Genomic DNA, 11,651 nt, shown 5'->3' with positions numbered 1-11,651 from the left:
CGCCGGCGGGCACGGGCGGTCTCACCGCGGCGGCGGAGCCTCCTGCCTGCCTGCAAGCTCCCGGCCCTGCAATTCCCGCTGGGGTCAGGCCGGGCCGGACAAGGGCCAGGGCTGCTGGTGACCCCACTCGTGTTCGCCAGAGGCGCCGGGTTTATTTCGCAGCTGCACCAGGCTGCAGCCTGGTGAGCCGGGGCGGGGAAGCCGTGGGCAGCGGAGCCCTGCGTGCGCGCTGCGTTACCGCGCAGCAGCGCACGGGAAAGCGCGTTTCGCGTGGGGCAGCGTGGCGTGAGGCGGCGTGGGGCGGCGCGGCGTGGCGCGCGCTGCGTTGGGAGCGCCAAAACGCGCTGCGTGGGGCGCGCGAGGCGAGACGCCGGTGCACCGCGCGCTCAAACCGCAGCGCGGCCGCGGCCCAGGCGTGGGACCCACGCGCGACCGCGGCCCCTTTAAAGCTCCCGCGCGCCGCTTAAAGGGGCCGCGTCCCCCGCCCCGGCCCGGCGCTCGGGGCAGGCTGGGCCGCCCGCCCGGCCGCGGGGCGGCGCTCCGGCTGCGCTCCCGGTCGGCCCCGCGGCGGCGGGGCGCGACATTTGCATGCGGCGGCGGCGGCGGACCAATGGGGAGGCGGGGCGGGGCCGCGCGGGGCGGGGCGGGCGGCGTCGGGCCAATGGGAGAGGCGGGGCGGGGCTGGCGGGGCGGGGCGGGGCGGCGCCGGGCCCTGGCGCCCGCCCGCGATGAGAGCAGCCGCCGTGCGGGCAGCGAGCGCAGCCCCGGCCCCGCCGCAGCCCGAGCCCCGGGCGGCCGCGGCTGCTATGCGGCTTCGCGGCGCCCAGCCTGCACCGGGTAAGCGGGGCCGCGCTGGGGCGGGGGGGGGGAGCTGCGCCGCGCCGCGTCGTGTCGCGCCGCCTTTGTGCGCCGCCGCCCGCGGGCCCGGCCCCCCCCCCCCCAATTCCTCCCCCGTGGTCGTTACCGGCTGCGTCCGCCCCCCCCCCCAATCCTCCACCGGTGGTCGGTCACCGGCGGCGGGGGCGGAACCAACCCCCGGTGATCGGTTACTGGCGGCGGGACCGGGACCGGGACCCGCCCCCCGGTGATCGGTTACCGGCCGCGTTCGGGCCCCGGTGGCCTCCCCGCCCCTCCCCCGCCGTGGTCGGTTACCGGCCCCGCTGAGGGCTCCCCCTCCCCCGCCGCAGTCGGTTACCGGCCGCGTTGCCTGGGCGACACCGGGCCGCGCCCCCCCCCCCCCCCCCCCGCGGCACGGTCGGTTCTGGGCCCGCGGCGGGAGCCCTCTCGGTGGTCGGTACCGGCCGCGCTGCGGGGACCCCCCGCTCCGGCCCAATGTCCGGGGGGGGGGAGGGACACCGCCGCCGCCGCCGCGTCCCGGCCCCTCGCTCGGGGGCCTCCGGTGTCCCGGCGCTGCGGGGAGGGGGGGGGGCGCCTCGGGGCGGGCGAGGCCGGGGGCTCGGCATCGCCGCCGGTACCGGTACCGGCGCCTCCAATGGAAGCCGGGGGGCCGAGGCGTCGCCAGGCCGCCGGCCCCGCTCCGAGGCCGCCGCCGCGGCCCTGGGGTTTCCTTCCTGCCGTGGGCGACGGCGTCGTGCCGCAGAGCCAGCGCGCCGGCCCGCTCCTTCCAGCCGCCGCGCAGGACGAGGACGAGCAGGACGAGGAGGAGGAGGACGAGCTTCGCGCCCCGCCGTGGGCTGCGCGGAAACCGAAGTCGCCGTGGAAGCGACGGCGTTGGGCCAGCAGCAGCGAGCGGGCTGCCCGCCGCCCCGGGGCCTCCGCGCCTCTCTGCGCCCGCCGCTCGGGGGCCGCGCGCCGCCGGCCTGGACTTTCCCCTCTACCCGCCGGCTGACGCGGACAGGCGGTTTGGCAGCCGGGTCATTCAGGCTGCGGTCTGTCGCTTCCTTCGCGTTGGGTTATAAAACAGCTCGTTTCTCGGTGTCGGCGCTCGGCGGCACGCGGCCTCTCTTTCTTATGAAACATGGCGCGTGAGCGAGGCCACGCGTGGGTTGGCCCGGCCCCGGCGCGCCGCTCGCTCCCCCGGCCCGGGACCCGCGGCGCCCGCCCGGAGCGGCATGCCGATGCGGCTCCCCGGATGAGCGGGCGCTCCGGGCGGGAGGGTTTCGCCCGGCGCCGGGGGAGCAGGAGTCCGTCCGAGCGGGAGCCCGCGAGGGGCCCGTCCCCGCCGCCGCCGGCCCTGCCCGTCCCACCTGCACTTCCTTGTTGGCCTCGGCTCGGCGGAGCCGCCGCCGGCGTCCTCGAGCTCCTGCTCCGGGAGTCGCGTGAGGCTCTCGGGAGTGTTTTCGCGGTGTCGAGCGAAGGCCCTGCCGGGGGGCGAGCTGGCGGACGCGATTCCCGAGCCCTGGCGCCAGGAGGTAAAAGATCCCCTCTCCCCTCCTCCCCGCCTGCAAATACCTCCAGGGACTTCCGCGGGGCTTTAGCGCGAGCTTTTGCGGGGTTGGGGCTGGCTTCCCGCAGCCGCGAGCAGCATCGCCGAGGCGGATCCGCTCCGAGCGGTTCAGCAACCGGCCCTCGGAGAGTTGCTCTCTCCAGCGGCTGATTCGGCTGAGCCGAAGCCGGAGCAGCGGCCGGGCCAGCCCGTCCCCAGCCCTGGGAAACCCGCAGGCCTTTCCCCGCGGCGCCCGTCCCTGGGGAGCCGGGGGGGCCCGGGTTGGTTCTGTCTTTCCCGGGCTCTCCCGCCCCTCCTTTAATTCCTGAGCGGTATTAGCTAACGCTTCTCTGCCGCCCCGCGATGTTGATCTTTTTGATTGTTCCTTAAACGGGCTCGGTGTAAACTGAAACCGGTGGTGGGGTTTGGGAGGGAGGTGTCGCGTCCAGCTGCAGGTCGCCGCCCGGCCCGCGCGCCCGGCGAAGGCCAGCGGCGGTGCCGCGATGGCCCTGTCCGTCAACCGCCAGCCGCCGACCCCGGCAGCCTGCCGCGGCTTATTTTTAGCCCGGCGTAACCGCTGTCGCCCCGCGGGCACCTGCCCTCGCGGGAAGCGAGGGCGGCCGGGATCCAGCCGCGCTCCTCGGCCCCGCTCCCGCCTTGAGAGCTGCGCGCGGACCCGTGTCGCTACGCGGGAGCCCGCGGCGGGACGCGGCCGGCCCGGGATGGCGGCGCTCTGCTGCCCGGAGCAGCACCTGGCGTCAGGTTGGACCGCAGCACGCGGTGGGGGGAAGGACGGGAAGGAAGAGGGGAGGCTTTCGGCCGTGGGCTTCGCCTGCGCCTCCTGCCCCTCTTGTCCCGGCCGCTTTTCGTGTTTTCACAGAGGCGCTGCAGCGTATCCCCTGACGGCTGGAAACGGGGATTAGCACCCGTCTCTTTGCTCGCTCCCCTCTCCGCGAGCGTCTCGCAGCGCAGGGCTTCCCGCGGTGACGCCGGCGCTCGGCCCGGAGGAGCGCCCCGTGCCTGCTCTGGCCCCGCTGCCCATCCGCTGCTCTGGCGACTCATAGCAAAACAGACTGCGCCGCGGCGCGAGGGGCCGGCGGAGCACGTGGCTGGGGAATGAGTCTTGCTCTAGTTTTGATCCGCAGCTCTGTGAATGGAGCTTGCGGCCTCTTTCTTGTAAACGGAGCTGGGGGGTGAGCGGAAGAGCCTCCCCGGCTCTGTTTAGACGAGGTATTTGAAATCTGCGTGTCGCCGCGAGAAAATGTTCCCCCCCAGAGCTGATTTGCCCTCGCGATCTGATGCGGGCTCGTCAGACAAGTGGCTGTTGTTGTACGGTGGTGTCAGGAGCCGAGGCGGAGGCTGGGGCCCCATGTCTTCAGCCCTGCGTATGCAGATAAGGGAGGATCCCTGCCCCAAAACGCTTGTGATCTGAACAGACAAGATGGAGATGATACGGGTAGGAGGGGAAACTGAGGCACGGGCAGAGGTCAGCCGGCCGGGCAGCGGCCCTGCTGCAAAGGGAAGCCCCCTGCCCGGACGCCTTCGCTCGTGGCCAGCACGGGGCTGCTGCTCCCGCTCCTGCAGCCCCAACGCCGGTCCTGGCCGGGCTTGGAGGCTGCGACGCTGTCGGGGAGCCGGGGTGCTGCCGGCCCGGAGGCTGGTGGCGGCGGCAGCCTGTTTGCCAGCAAGAGAGCGAGGAGAGAAAGACAGGTTTGCAAACGGATGCAGCCACTCTTGCAACGACGCTATGGGGGAAGCGGGGCGTAATCTGACTGCCCAATCTGCAGCGGCAGCTGCGCTGGCACTGCCGTGCGCGTGAAATGATTTCCCCTTTCCAGCATAAATGGGATTGCGCCGTAGTTGCCGGTTCCCCTGCGCAGGAGTGCCCGTCCGTCAGCTCCGGCGGGAGGAGCGGGTGCGCTGGAGCCCCGGCGCCGTGGCAGGGCTCCCGGGGGACGTGCATCTCCCAGGAACTGGCTCCCGCTCCCTCCGGCCGCGGGAGGAAGGACGGGGCTGGGGACGGACGTCCCTGGCAGACGTGCTGCTACCGGTCCGCAGCCGCCTTCCCTCTGCAAGCTCCTGCCCCGGGGGCAGCTGCTCGTGGGAACCCTCACTCCCTTTTTGAGTCAAACGGTGCCGTATCAAATGCCTCCGTTTTTTTTTAATCAGAAGGGATTAGCAAAGTGACAAATGACGCTATAAGCGGCTCCCCTGGCAGGTCGTGTGCGAGGGAGAGGGCTGAGCAGTGGGGACTGTGCGCAGATCAGCTGCAAGAGGATGGATGGCCGTGTTTCCCTGGTCGTATCTGCACGAGAGCCTGTGCCGGGCCAGCCGCGCTCCCTGCAGCTCAGCAGGCTTCGTCTCACTTCCCTTTCTGGATCCACGTCTGAGTGGAGGAGGGAGATTCAGTCTTGCCTGCCACCAGAGCTCCCACAACATCTTTGCTCCTTCTGTTTTCTCCCCTGTCAATCAGGCAGCTCGTAGCCATCTGCCCAAGTCCCTGGATAAGGCCCTGGCTCCCGCTCGGCTCCGTCCCCCCACGGGTCCTCGGCGAAGGTCGGTCTTGCCCTGCGCTTCAGAAGGCGTGAAGCGCTCGGTGCCGTTTGCGGGAGTCTCTCCGCGCAGTCGGGGCCCTGCTCTCGTCGCTGGGCTCCGGCAGCGGCGGGGGATTCCCTGTCCTTGGAAGCGCTGCAGCTGGAGCGCCGCAGCGCACGGCTCACGGACAGGCCGAGGGCTGCTTTGGAAAGAAACGCTGCTCCGGGCTGAACTGTCCCAAACGGCAGTGCTCTCCTAAATACCTTGGAGCACGGATGCTCTGATGAGCCCGCGGTGGGAGCAGGCTCCAAGCTCAGCAGAAACAAGGCGTTTGCGCTGGAGAGCGAATGCCCATACATGGAATTACTGTGGCTCAGTCGAGGCACGGCAAGCTCCCTCCCCACCTTCGTCCGCAGGAACTGGAGCGTAGAGGAGATTGTGTCAAGGCGAACGCAGGCTGCTGTGCGTGGAAGGGAGCCGGCATGTTCCTGCTGCCCCTAATTCTGACTGATACCAAAGCTGTGCTTTTCCTGGGCTCCCGCCAGAGGAGAGGAAATGTAGAGTAGTCCTGTTGCTCTGTCAAAGCTGGCTTGGCCTGTGGAAGGGTTTTTAATTGTACTGGTGCAAAACAGAGCTCTGAAGCGGGCGGGAAGCACTCTTCTGATCCGACGTGCTCCCGCACGGGTGTAGGCAGGGCGTCCCACCTGCGCTCCGGATGCTGCATGGGCTCAGCACGATCCTGGCGATTGCAGTCTGAAGCTGGGCCAAGCTGTGTCGTGCTCTGGGGTTTTGTTGTTTCAGAGCCACTTTGAAGGTGCTTAACTATAATTTGATCGTTTCTTTAGCACATGCTGGCGGTTTATGCTTGGATTAAAGCAGAGTTAAATTGCTCTCAGCCTTGCTTCACCCCGGGAAGACTCGCATCCCTCAAATGCTTGGGAAAGCAGGGAAGGAAATGCAGACGGGATTTGGAGGTGGCATCTCATAGTAGACGTGTTTGTAGAGGTTTCAAAGAGCAAGTAAGCTGTTGTTGGCGTCTGTCCCTGCCCGTCTAGCGGGAGGCTGCAGCAGAGCCCCTGGAAACGTGCGGGTTCCTCTGCGCTTTGGGAACCTGCTGTGGCCCTGGGAGAGGCTCCCTCCGCCGTGCGGAGCCGGCCCCCGGATGCCACGCTCTCCGGATGCCACGCTCTCCGTGCGAGGAGGTGCCAAAAGCAAGGCCTGGAGGCAGCTGCCTCCTGCCCCAGCAGTCTGGAAGGGCCGGTGGCTCAGGCAGCTGGAGAGCTGCTCTGGGGACAGGGGCAGAGCCGTGCGCTCCCCCTCCGACTTGCAGCGTGCCCTCGGGCGGGTGCTGCCTCCTCCCGTCTCCGGCACGCGCTGGGGCAGGGATCGCGCCCGCGTGGCTGCACGGAGGGGACGTGCTGGCGGGCGCGCGACCAGCTCTCCTAGTATCCTCCCTGCTGGTCTCCGGCTGGCTGCAGCCCCCCGGGGAATTGCCAGGCCCCGCGGAGGGCCTGGGAGCGGGGTCTGTTATCTGCAGGCGGCTGGTATCCGAGCTGCCTGGAGGGCCAGGCAGGGCTATCGCAGAGCAGCCTGTCCAGCAGGCCGCGGAGCTCCCCTTCCCCCTCCGAGCAGCATGGCCCAGCCTCCCTATCTCATTAGCTCAAGATTAATGAGGCTCCTGGGTTGTCTTTAACTCCTTCCTGCTCGTGGTCTCCTGCGGGCAGGCGGCCCCCTCTGCCAGGTCTTGCTAACCTTCTCGTGTGCTTTCTCGCCCTCTCCCCAGACAGGTTTGCGCCAACGCCTGGCAGAAGCTGAACTAGCCAAGGTCTAGGGAGGCCTGGCCCCGTGCCGCAGCCGAGCAGGGGACGCCGGGTGGGATCCAGAGGCTGCAACCCACCCCAGAAAGTGCCTGGTAGGCAAGGGAAGGAGCCATGTGCCAGGCTGCAGCAGCTGCCTGTTGAGCCTGCGGAGATTTTGGTGCCTGCCTGGGGTGCATTCAGCTAACGGAGACAGCCCTGCGCTCCGTGCGCCTGAAGACAGCAGAGCATCCCTGTGCCCCGTGTCTCCTGCAGGAGCTATCAAGCAAAGGAAACATCAGGGAAAAACTCGGGGAGGACGGGGAGGCACATTCTTCTACCCTGGCCGCAGCGGGCGATTTGTGCCCCGACACCTCGGAGGCGTTGCAGACCTCCTGCGTGCCTCTGCTGCGCTCGCCCTCCTGGGCTCCCGGCCGCCTCCTCGCAGGGCTGCCCCCCTTGGACCTCCCTGCCTCGCCCAGCCTTGGCCTCCAGCCCCGCTGGAGCGCTGCAGCCTGCCGGGCGCTGCCCCCTCGGCCCCCCGCGTCTCCCGGGCATTGCCCCTCGGGTGCACTGCCCCCCGCCCCCCCAGGGACCTGCCGCCCGCCGGCAGAGCCATGAAGCTGCAGGCGGTGATGGAGAACCTGCAGCGGCAGCAGCGAGCGCGGCTGCAGCAGGCGCTGGAAGCGCGGCAGCAGGAGCAGCAGCAGCAGCGCTCCACGCCGCCGCCGGCGCAGCCCCCGCCGGCCCCGGGGCAGAACGCCGCCCTCCCTGCCGGCACCCCGCCGCTGCCTCGGGGCCGCGGCCCGGATCCAGCCCCGACCCCCTCCGAGGAAGGAGCAGAGCCGGAGAGCGCGCACATCCAACGAGCGCAGATGGCTGCCCTGGCTGCTATGCGGGCAGCAGCCGCCGGCCTCAGCCACTCGTCCAGCCCGGGGTTGTCGGATGAGAGCCAGGCCTCGGAGGAGGAAGAGCGGGGAGAGGAAGAGGAGGAGGATGGTGGATACCAGCAGGAGATGGGCTCTGAGGAAGAGGAGGATCTGTGAGTATGCTGGCACACGTAAATTAACAGCTTTTATGGATTTCAGGGGATGCTTCAATAACGTGGTCTGGCCCCAGTGAGTTGTTGGCAAGGCAAGTTTGGGGCTAGGAGCCATCTCCCTTTGGGAGCTCTCTGGAGCAGGACAGAGTGGTCATTGCTGGTGGGAAGGTGGCTGGGAGATGTGTGTGTGTTTTATGTTAAGCAGGCAGATTTATGCGGATCAGCTCAGGGAGAATAGGTTAGTGAAATCAAGACATCCTGGAACAAGAAGTGCCAGAGAGCAGCAGTGCTTTTGCATGGGTGGCAGGCAGCAGGTTTGGATCGGTGGTTTTTCCCCTAAAGGCAGCACTCCAAGACGCTGGCGCTGGGCGCTCTGCCAGGATGTGGGCCATCGCCTTTGGGGGTGAGCACTGGGATTAGCAACGTTGTCTCTGGTCGGACTCGTGTGCTGGGAGAGGACTGCGAACAGGAGCGTGCGGGAGGATGGAGGCTGTGGCCTGTCTCCCTGCTCTGCCCCATGCAGGGGCAGACCCAGAGCTTGCTCGGCAGCCGTGATTCTTTGTCACAGGCTGACATGGGGCGAAATTTCATCTCTTGCCAGGGAGCCATGTGGGACCATGACAGAGGATCCTGGTCTTGCTTTAAATTATGCAGGCTTGTTGCTGCTGCTTGCTCCAGCCTGTATCCTCTCTTGGGCAGGGAACAGGCGTGGGAGCCATCTGTCAAGGGCTCTCCTTGCTTCTGGACACGTTGTCCTGGGGTGCTGGGAGAAGAAGATGCCATTAAAAGGCCACCACCCATTGATGTAGGGTGTTTCAGGGGTCTTGCTGGGCCCGGCTGTGGGAAGAGCTGTCCTGCAGCCTTCTCTGTATCCTGTTTGGGTGTTCCCAGGACTAGCCTGAAGAGCTGCTTCAAGTATGAGAACAGCTGTTCAGGGTCCGTGGTGCAGGAACACTGAGCTGCTGGAGGAGGCTGGGTCTGGGCTGGGTTCGTACAGCACCTGGCACGTCACAAGACAGCCAGGAGAGCTCAGGAGAGGCTGGGGCAGGTGCTGCAGGGAGCTCACTGGTCCACAAAATCATGACTGCTCTTGGGACACAGAGAGACGGATCATGTTCAGATGCTGCCCTAGGACAGGGAGAAGGTGATTGGAAATGGGGAGGCTCATGGAAACATCCTCCCAGCTCCTCTTCCCAGTAATGGGCTGGAGGGATCAGGTCTGGTCGTGGTGCTGGGCCACTGAGGCGTAGGATGTCCTCTGCAGCTGCAGGCGCCTGTGGGCTTAGGAGAGCTGGGCCGCTTCAGGAGAAGGTCTCCACAGAGATCTGGGGTGATGGAGGAGGCAGGGGACACCATGCATCCTCTCCACAGATCCTAGTGCAATAAGGAGATATTTGCTCTCTCCCCTGCTCTAGGAAAGGCAAATGGGATGAAGAAGACTTTGAAGAGGACCTAGGTGAGGAGGAGGAGGAGGAGGAAGAAGAGGAGGAGGAGGAGGAGGAAGAGGAAGATTACGAGGAGGATGAAGACATGGGAGAGGAAGGGCTCAGCTCTGCAGAGGCGGCGCGTACAGGCCCGGGATCCTTGCTGCTCCGCAAGCCACAGGCCCCTCAGCACTACCGGGGCGACCCGCAGAGGCTGCCGGGCGGGCAGGAGCGGCTGTCGTCCGGACTGAGCCACCAGGGCCACTCGCAGCTCCCGCAGCCGGCGCCTGACCACGGCGACTGGACCTACGAGGAGCAGTTCAAGCAAGTAGGTCCCTGTAGACATGCGTGTGCTTCCCCTTTCCGTGTCCTACCCCTCCTTGCAGGGCGCTCCTCTGGGTCGGCTCCTCCACCTGTCCTTGCGTCGTTGGGAGAGCGTGACTCGCTCGGGGCTGGGGTGCCACCTGCAAGGGCAGCAGCAAAGTCGAGGGAGCACGTGCGAAGTGCCGGGGCTGCGCTGGGGGATGCACCCGGAGCCTGCTCGCGATCTCCACCCTGATGCGGGTACATGACGTGTCTGGGGATGCTGTCTGTGGCAGCTTTCCTCTCGAAGTGAGCTGCCTTGGTTCTTACAGAGAAAACATCAGGTTTCTTGGGGGTTTTAATCCTTTGGCTGCTCCCTATTACAGTAGAGATCGGATGGTAGAGGCCTTTCCTACCTGACGGGACTGCTCCTGTCCGTGCAGTTAGACATGTGCTGAAGTTCTCTGCTGATCAAGCTGGGTGAACAGTAGCAGGTTTAACACCTTGCTGCAGTGCTAACGCCCTGGTGAAACCCGGGGCAGGGACGCTGTGCAGGCGCCCGCAGGGTCCCCTCCTGCCCTGCCCTGGGTGGCCGCTGCCGGGCGAGGGCAGGCAGCTGCGTGCCGAAACCCGGCGGCCCAGAGCCGCGCCGGCGCTGGGGCAGAGCTGCCTTGTTGCTGCCTCCAAAATAGGACTGAAGAGTGAAACGCGGGAGAAACTGTCTAAAAGCCCCCGGCTCCCCCCGGTTTTGCCTTCTGGGTCGTCTTCCTCCTTGTTTGCTAAGCCTGGCTCGGGGGAAGCCGAGCCTTGCTCCTTCCCCTCTCCTGGCGATTGGTCAGCGCGGGGTATTGAATCCCTAAGCTGTTGGCTAATAGAAGGAAATGTGCTTAAAGCAGGACTCCCCAGAGGCTGCCAGAGGCTCCTTTGATGTATGTGTTTAAGTACATCTGAGTTTAGGGCTGGGGGAGGGGGCGAGAGCAAACAGCAGCAGATGGGACCCAGATGGAGAAGCCGAGGCGGCAGGAGGCTGGTGCACGGCTGCTTTTCGGGAGGGGTGCGACCGTCCCTGCCCCCTCGGCCGGCTCCCACGAAGGGCCGGGGTTGCCTCCAGCTGGGCCGCCGGCACATCTGGGTGCCGGGGCAGCGCTGGCTTCGGCAGAGCGGGGCTGGCAGGGAAAGCGCCCGCGAGAGCGGCAGCAAAGCCGAGCGCGGCCGCCTTCCTGCGCGCTCCCCGCCGAGCAGCAGCCCTCGGTTTCTGTCCTGCGCCGGGAGGAGGGAGGGGAGCTTCTGTCCTCTTCTGCCTTTCTGTGACGAGGAGGAAAACTGCCACCCTTAGCTGGAAGCTCTTGCACAACTCCAAGCGCCTCAGCAGGATACGGCCGGGTTTTCAAGAATTTCACGGTGCGTTGGGGGCAGGGAGAGGAACATCCTGAGCGTGCTCTGGGCCCTCCTTTCCTCCCCGGGCAGCAGTGGTCGTCTCCTCGTCTTGTAACCTCCCGGTGGAAGTCGAGGGATGCGCGGAGCAGGCGCCGTGCTGAGGGTATAACAGGAGCTTGTGCGGGCCGCTCTGAGCCAGCGAGGGAAGAGCACAAGTGCAGGGGAGGTGCGTGAGCATACGTCCAAGAAGCCAGGTAGTTGCTTTTCATACCCAGCTCTCTCCAGCCTGGCCTCCGTGCCTGAGCCGGGAAGCTTTGGCAAGCCAAGGGTGTCTGCAAGGGCTGCCCTGGTCCCTCCTGGCCGTGGCACAAGCATGCCCGAAGACCGTGGGCCGCAGCCGTCTCGTCACCGAGCTCCGCCTTGCGTCCCCGAGCACAAACCTGGCGGAGGTGGGACCCGCTGCCCTGGCCCGTGCTGGCCTGGGACAGTCGCGGAGGTGGGAAGCCAGCGTGGCGCGGGGAGGCGGCAGAAGGGTAGTGCCGCCGGGCGGGAAGGGCCCGATCTCCGGCACCATCTGCTTGGCAGCCCTTTCCTCGGAGCAGCCCTCCGAGCGCTGCTGCAGTGGAGCATCAGCATTTTTAGAGGCTCTGCTGGTTCCTCCGTAACTCTAACGTACGTGTGGGTTTTTAAAAATACACCAAACTTTTCCTGTGTTGTCTCAAGCGCGTACATATCCTCACCTCCCAGTGATGCATCGTCTCTCTTTCTTCTTGTGGTTTTTCTCTTTT

General features: G+C 66.7%; 1 protein-coding gene across 2 annotated transcripts in view; it reads left to right on the top strand.

Moving 5' to 3' along the window:
- Positions 1-721: 721 nt before the first annotated feature.
- The window catches only part of ARID3A (AT-rich interaction domain 3A), a 45,734-nt gene continuing 34,804 nt past the window's right edge, over positions 722-11,651 (top strand). Inside the window, exons 1-3 of one of the 2 annotated variants that reach the window (XM_068919633.1) lie at positions 722-837; positions 6,709-7,759; positions 9,175-9,511. In XM_068919633.1, the coding sequence (XP_068775734.1) occupies positions 7,335-7,759; positions 9,175-9,511 (762 nt within the window). In that variant the 5' untranslated portion in view covers positions 722-837; positions 6,709-7,334. Of the gene's footprint in view, positions 838-6,704; positions 7,760-9,174; positions 9,512-11,651 lie in introns of both variants that reach the window. The other variant, XM_068919632.1, reaches the window with a different exon arrangement.

Source organism: Struthio camelus, chromosome 26 (assembly GCF_040807025.1).
Source record: "Struthio camelus isolate bStrCam1 chromosome 26, bStrCam1.hap1, whole genome shotgun sequence".
Lineage (NCBI taxonomy): Eukaryota > Metazoa > Chordata > Aves > Struthioniformes > Struthionidae > Struthio > Struthio camelus.
This window is presented reverse-complemented; position numbering and strand designations above follow the sequence as displayed.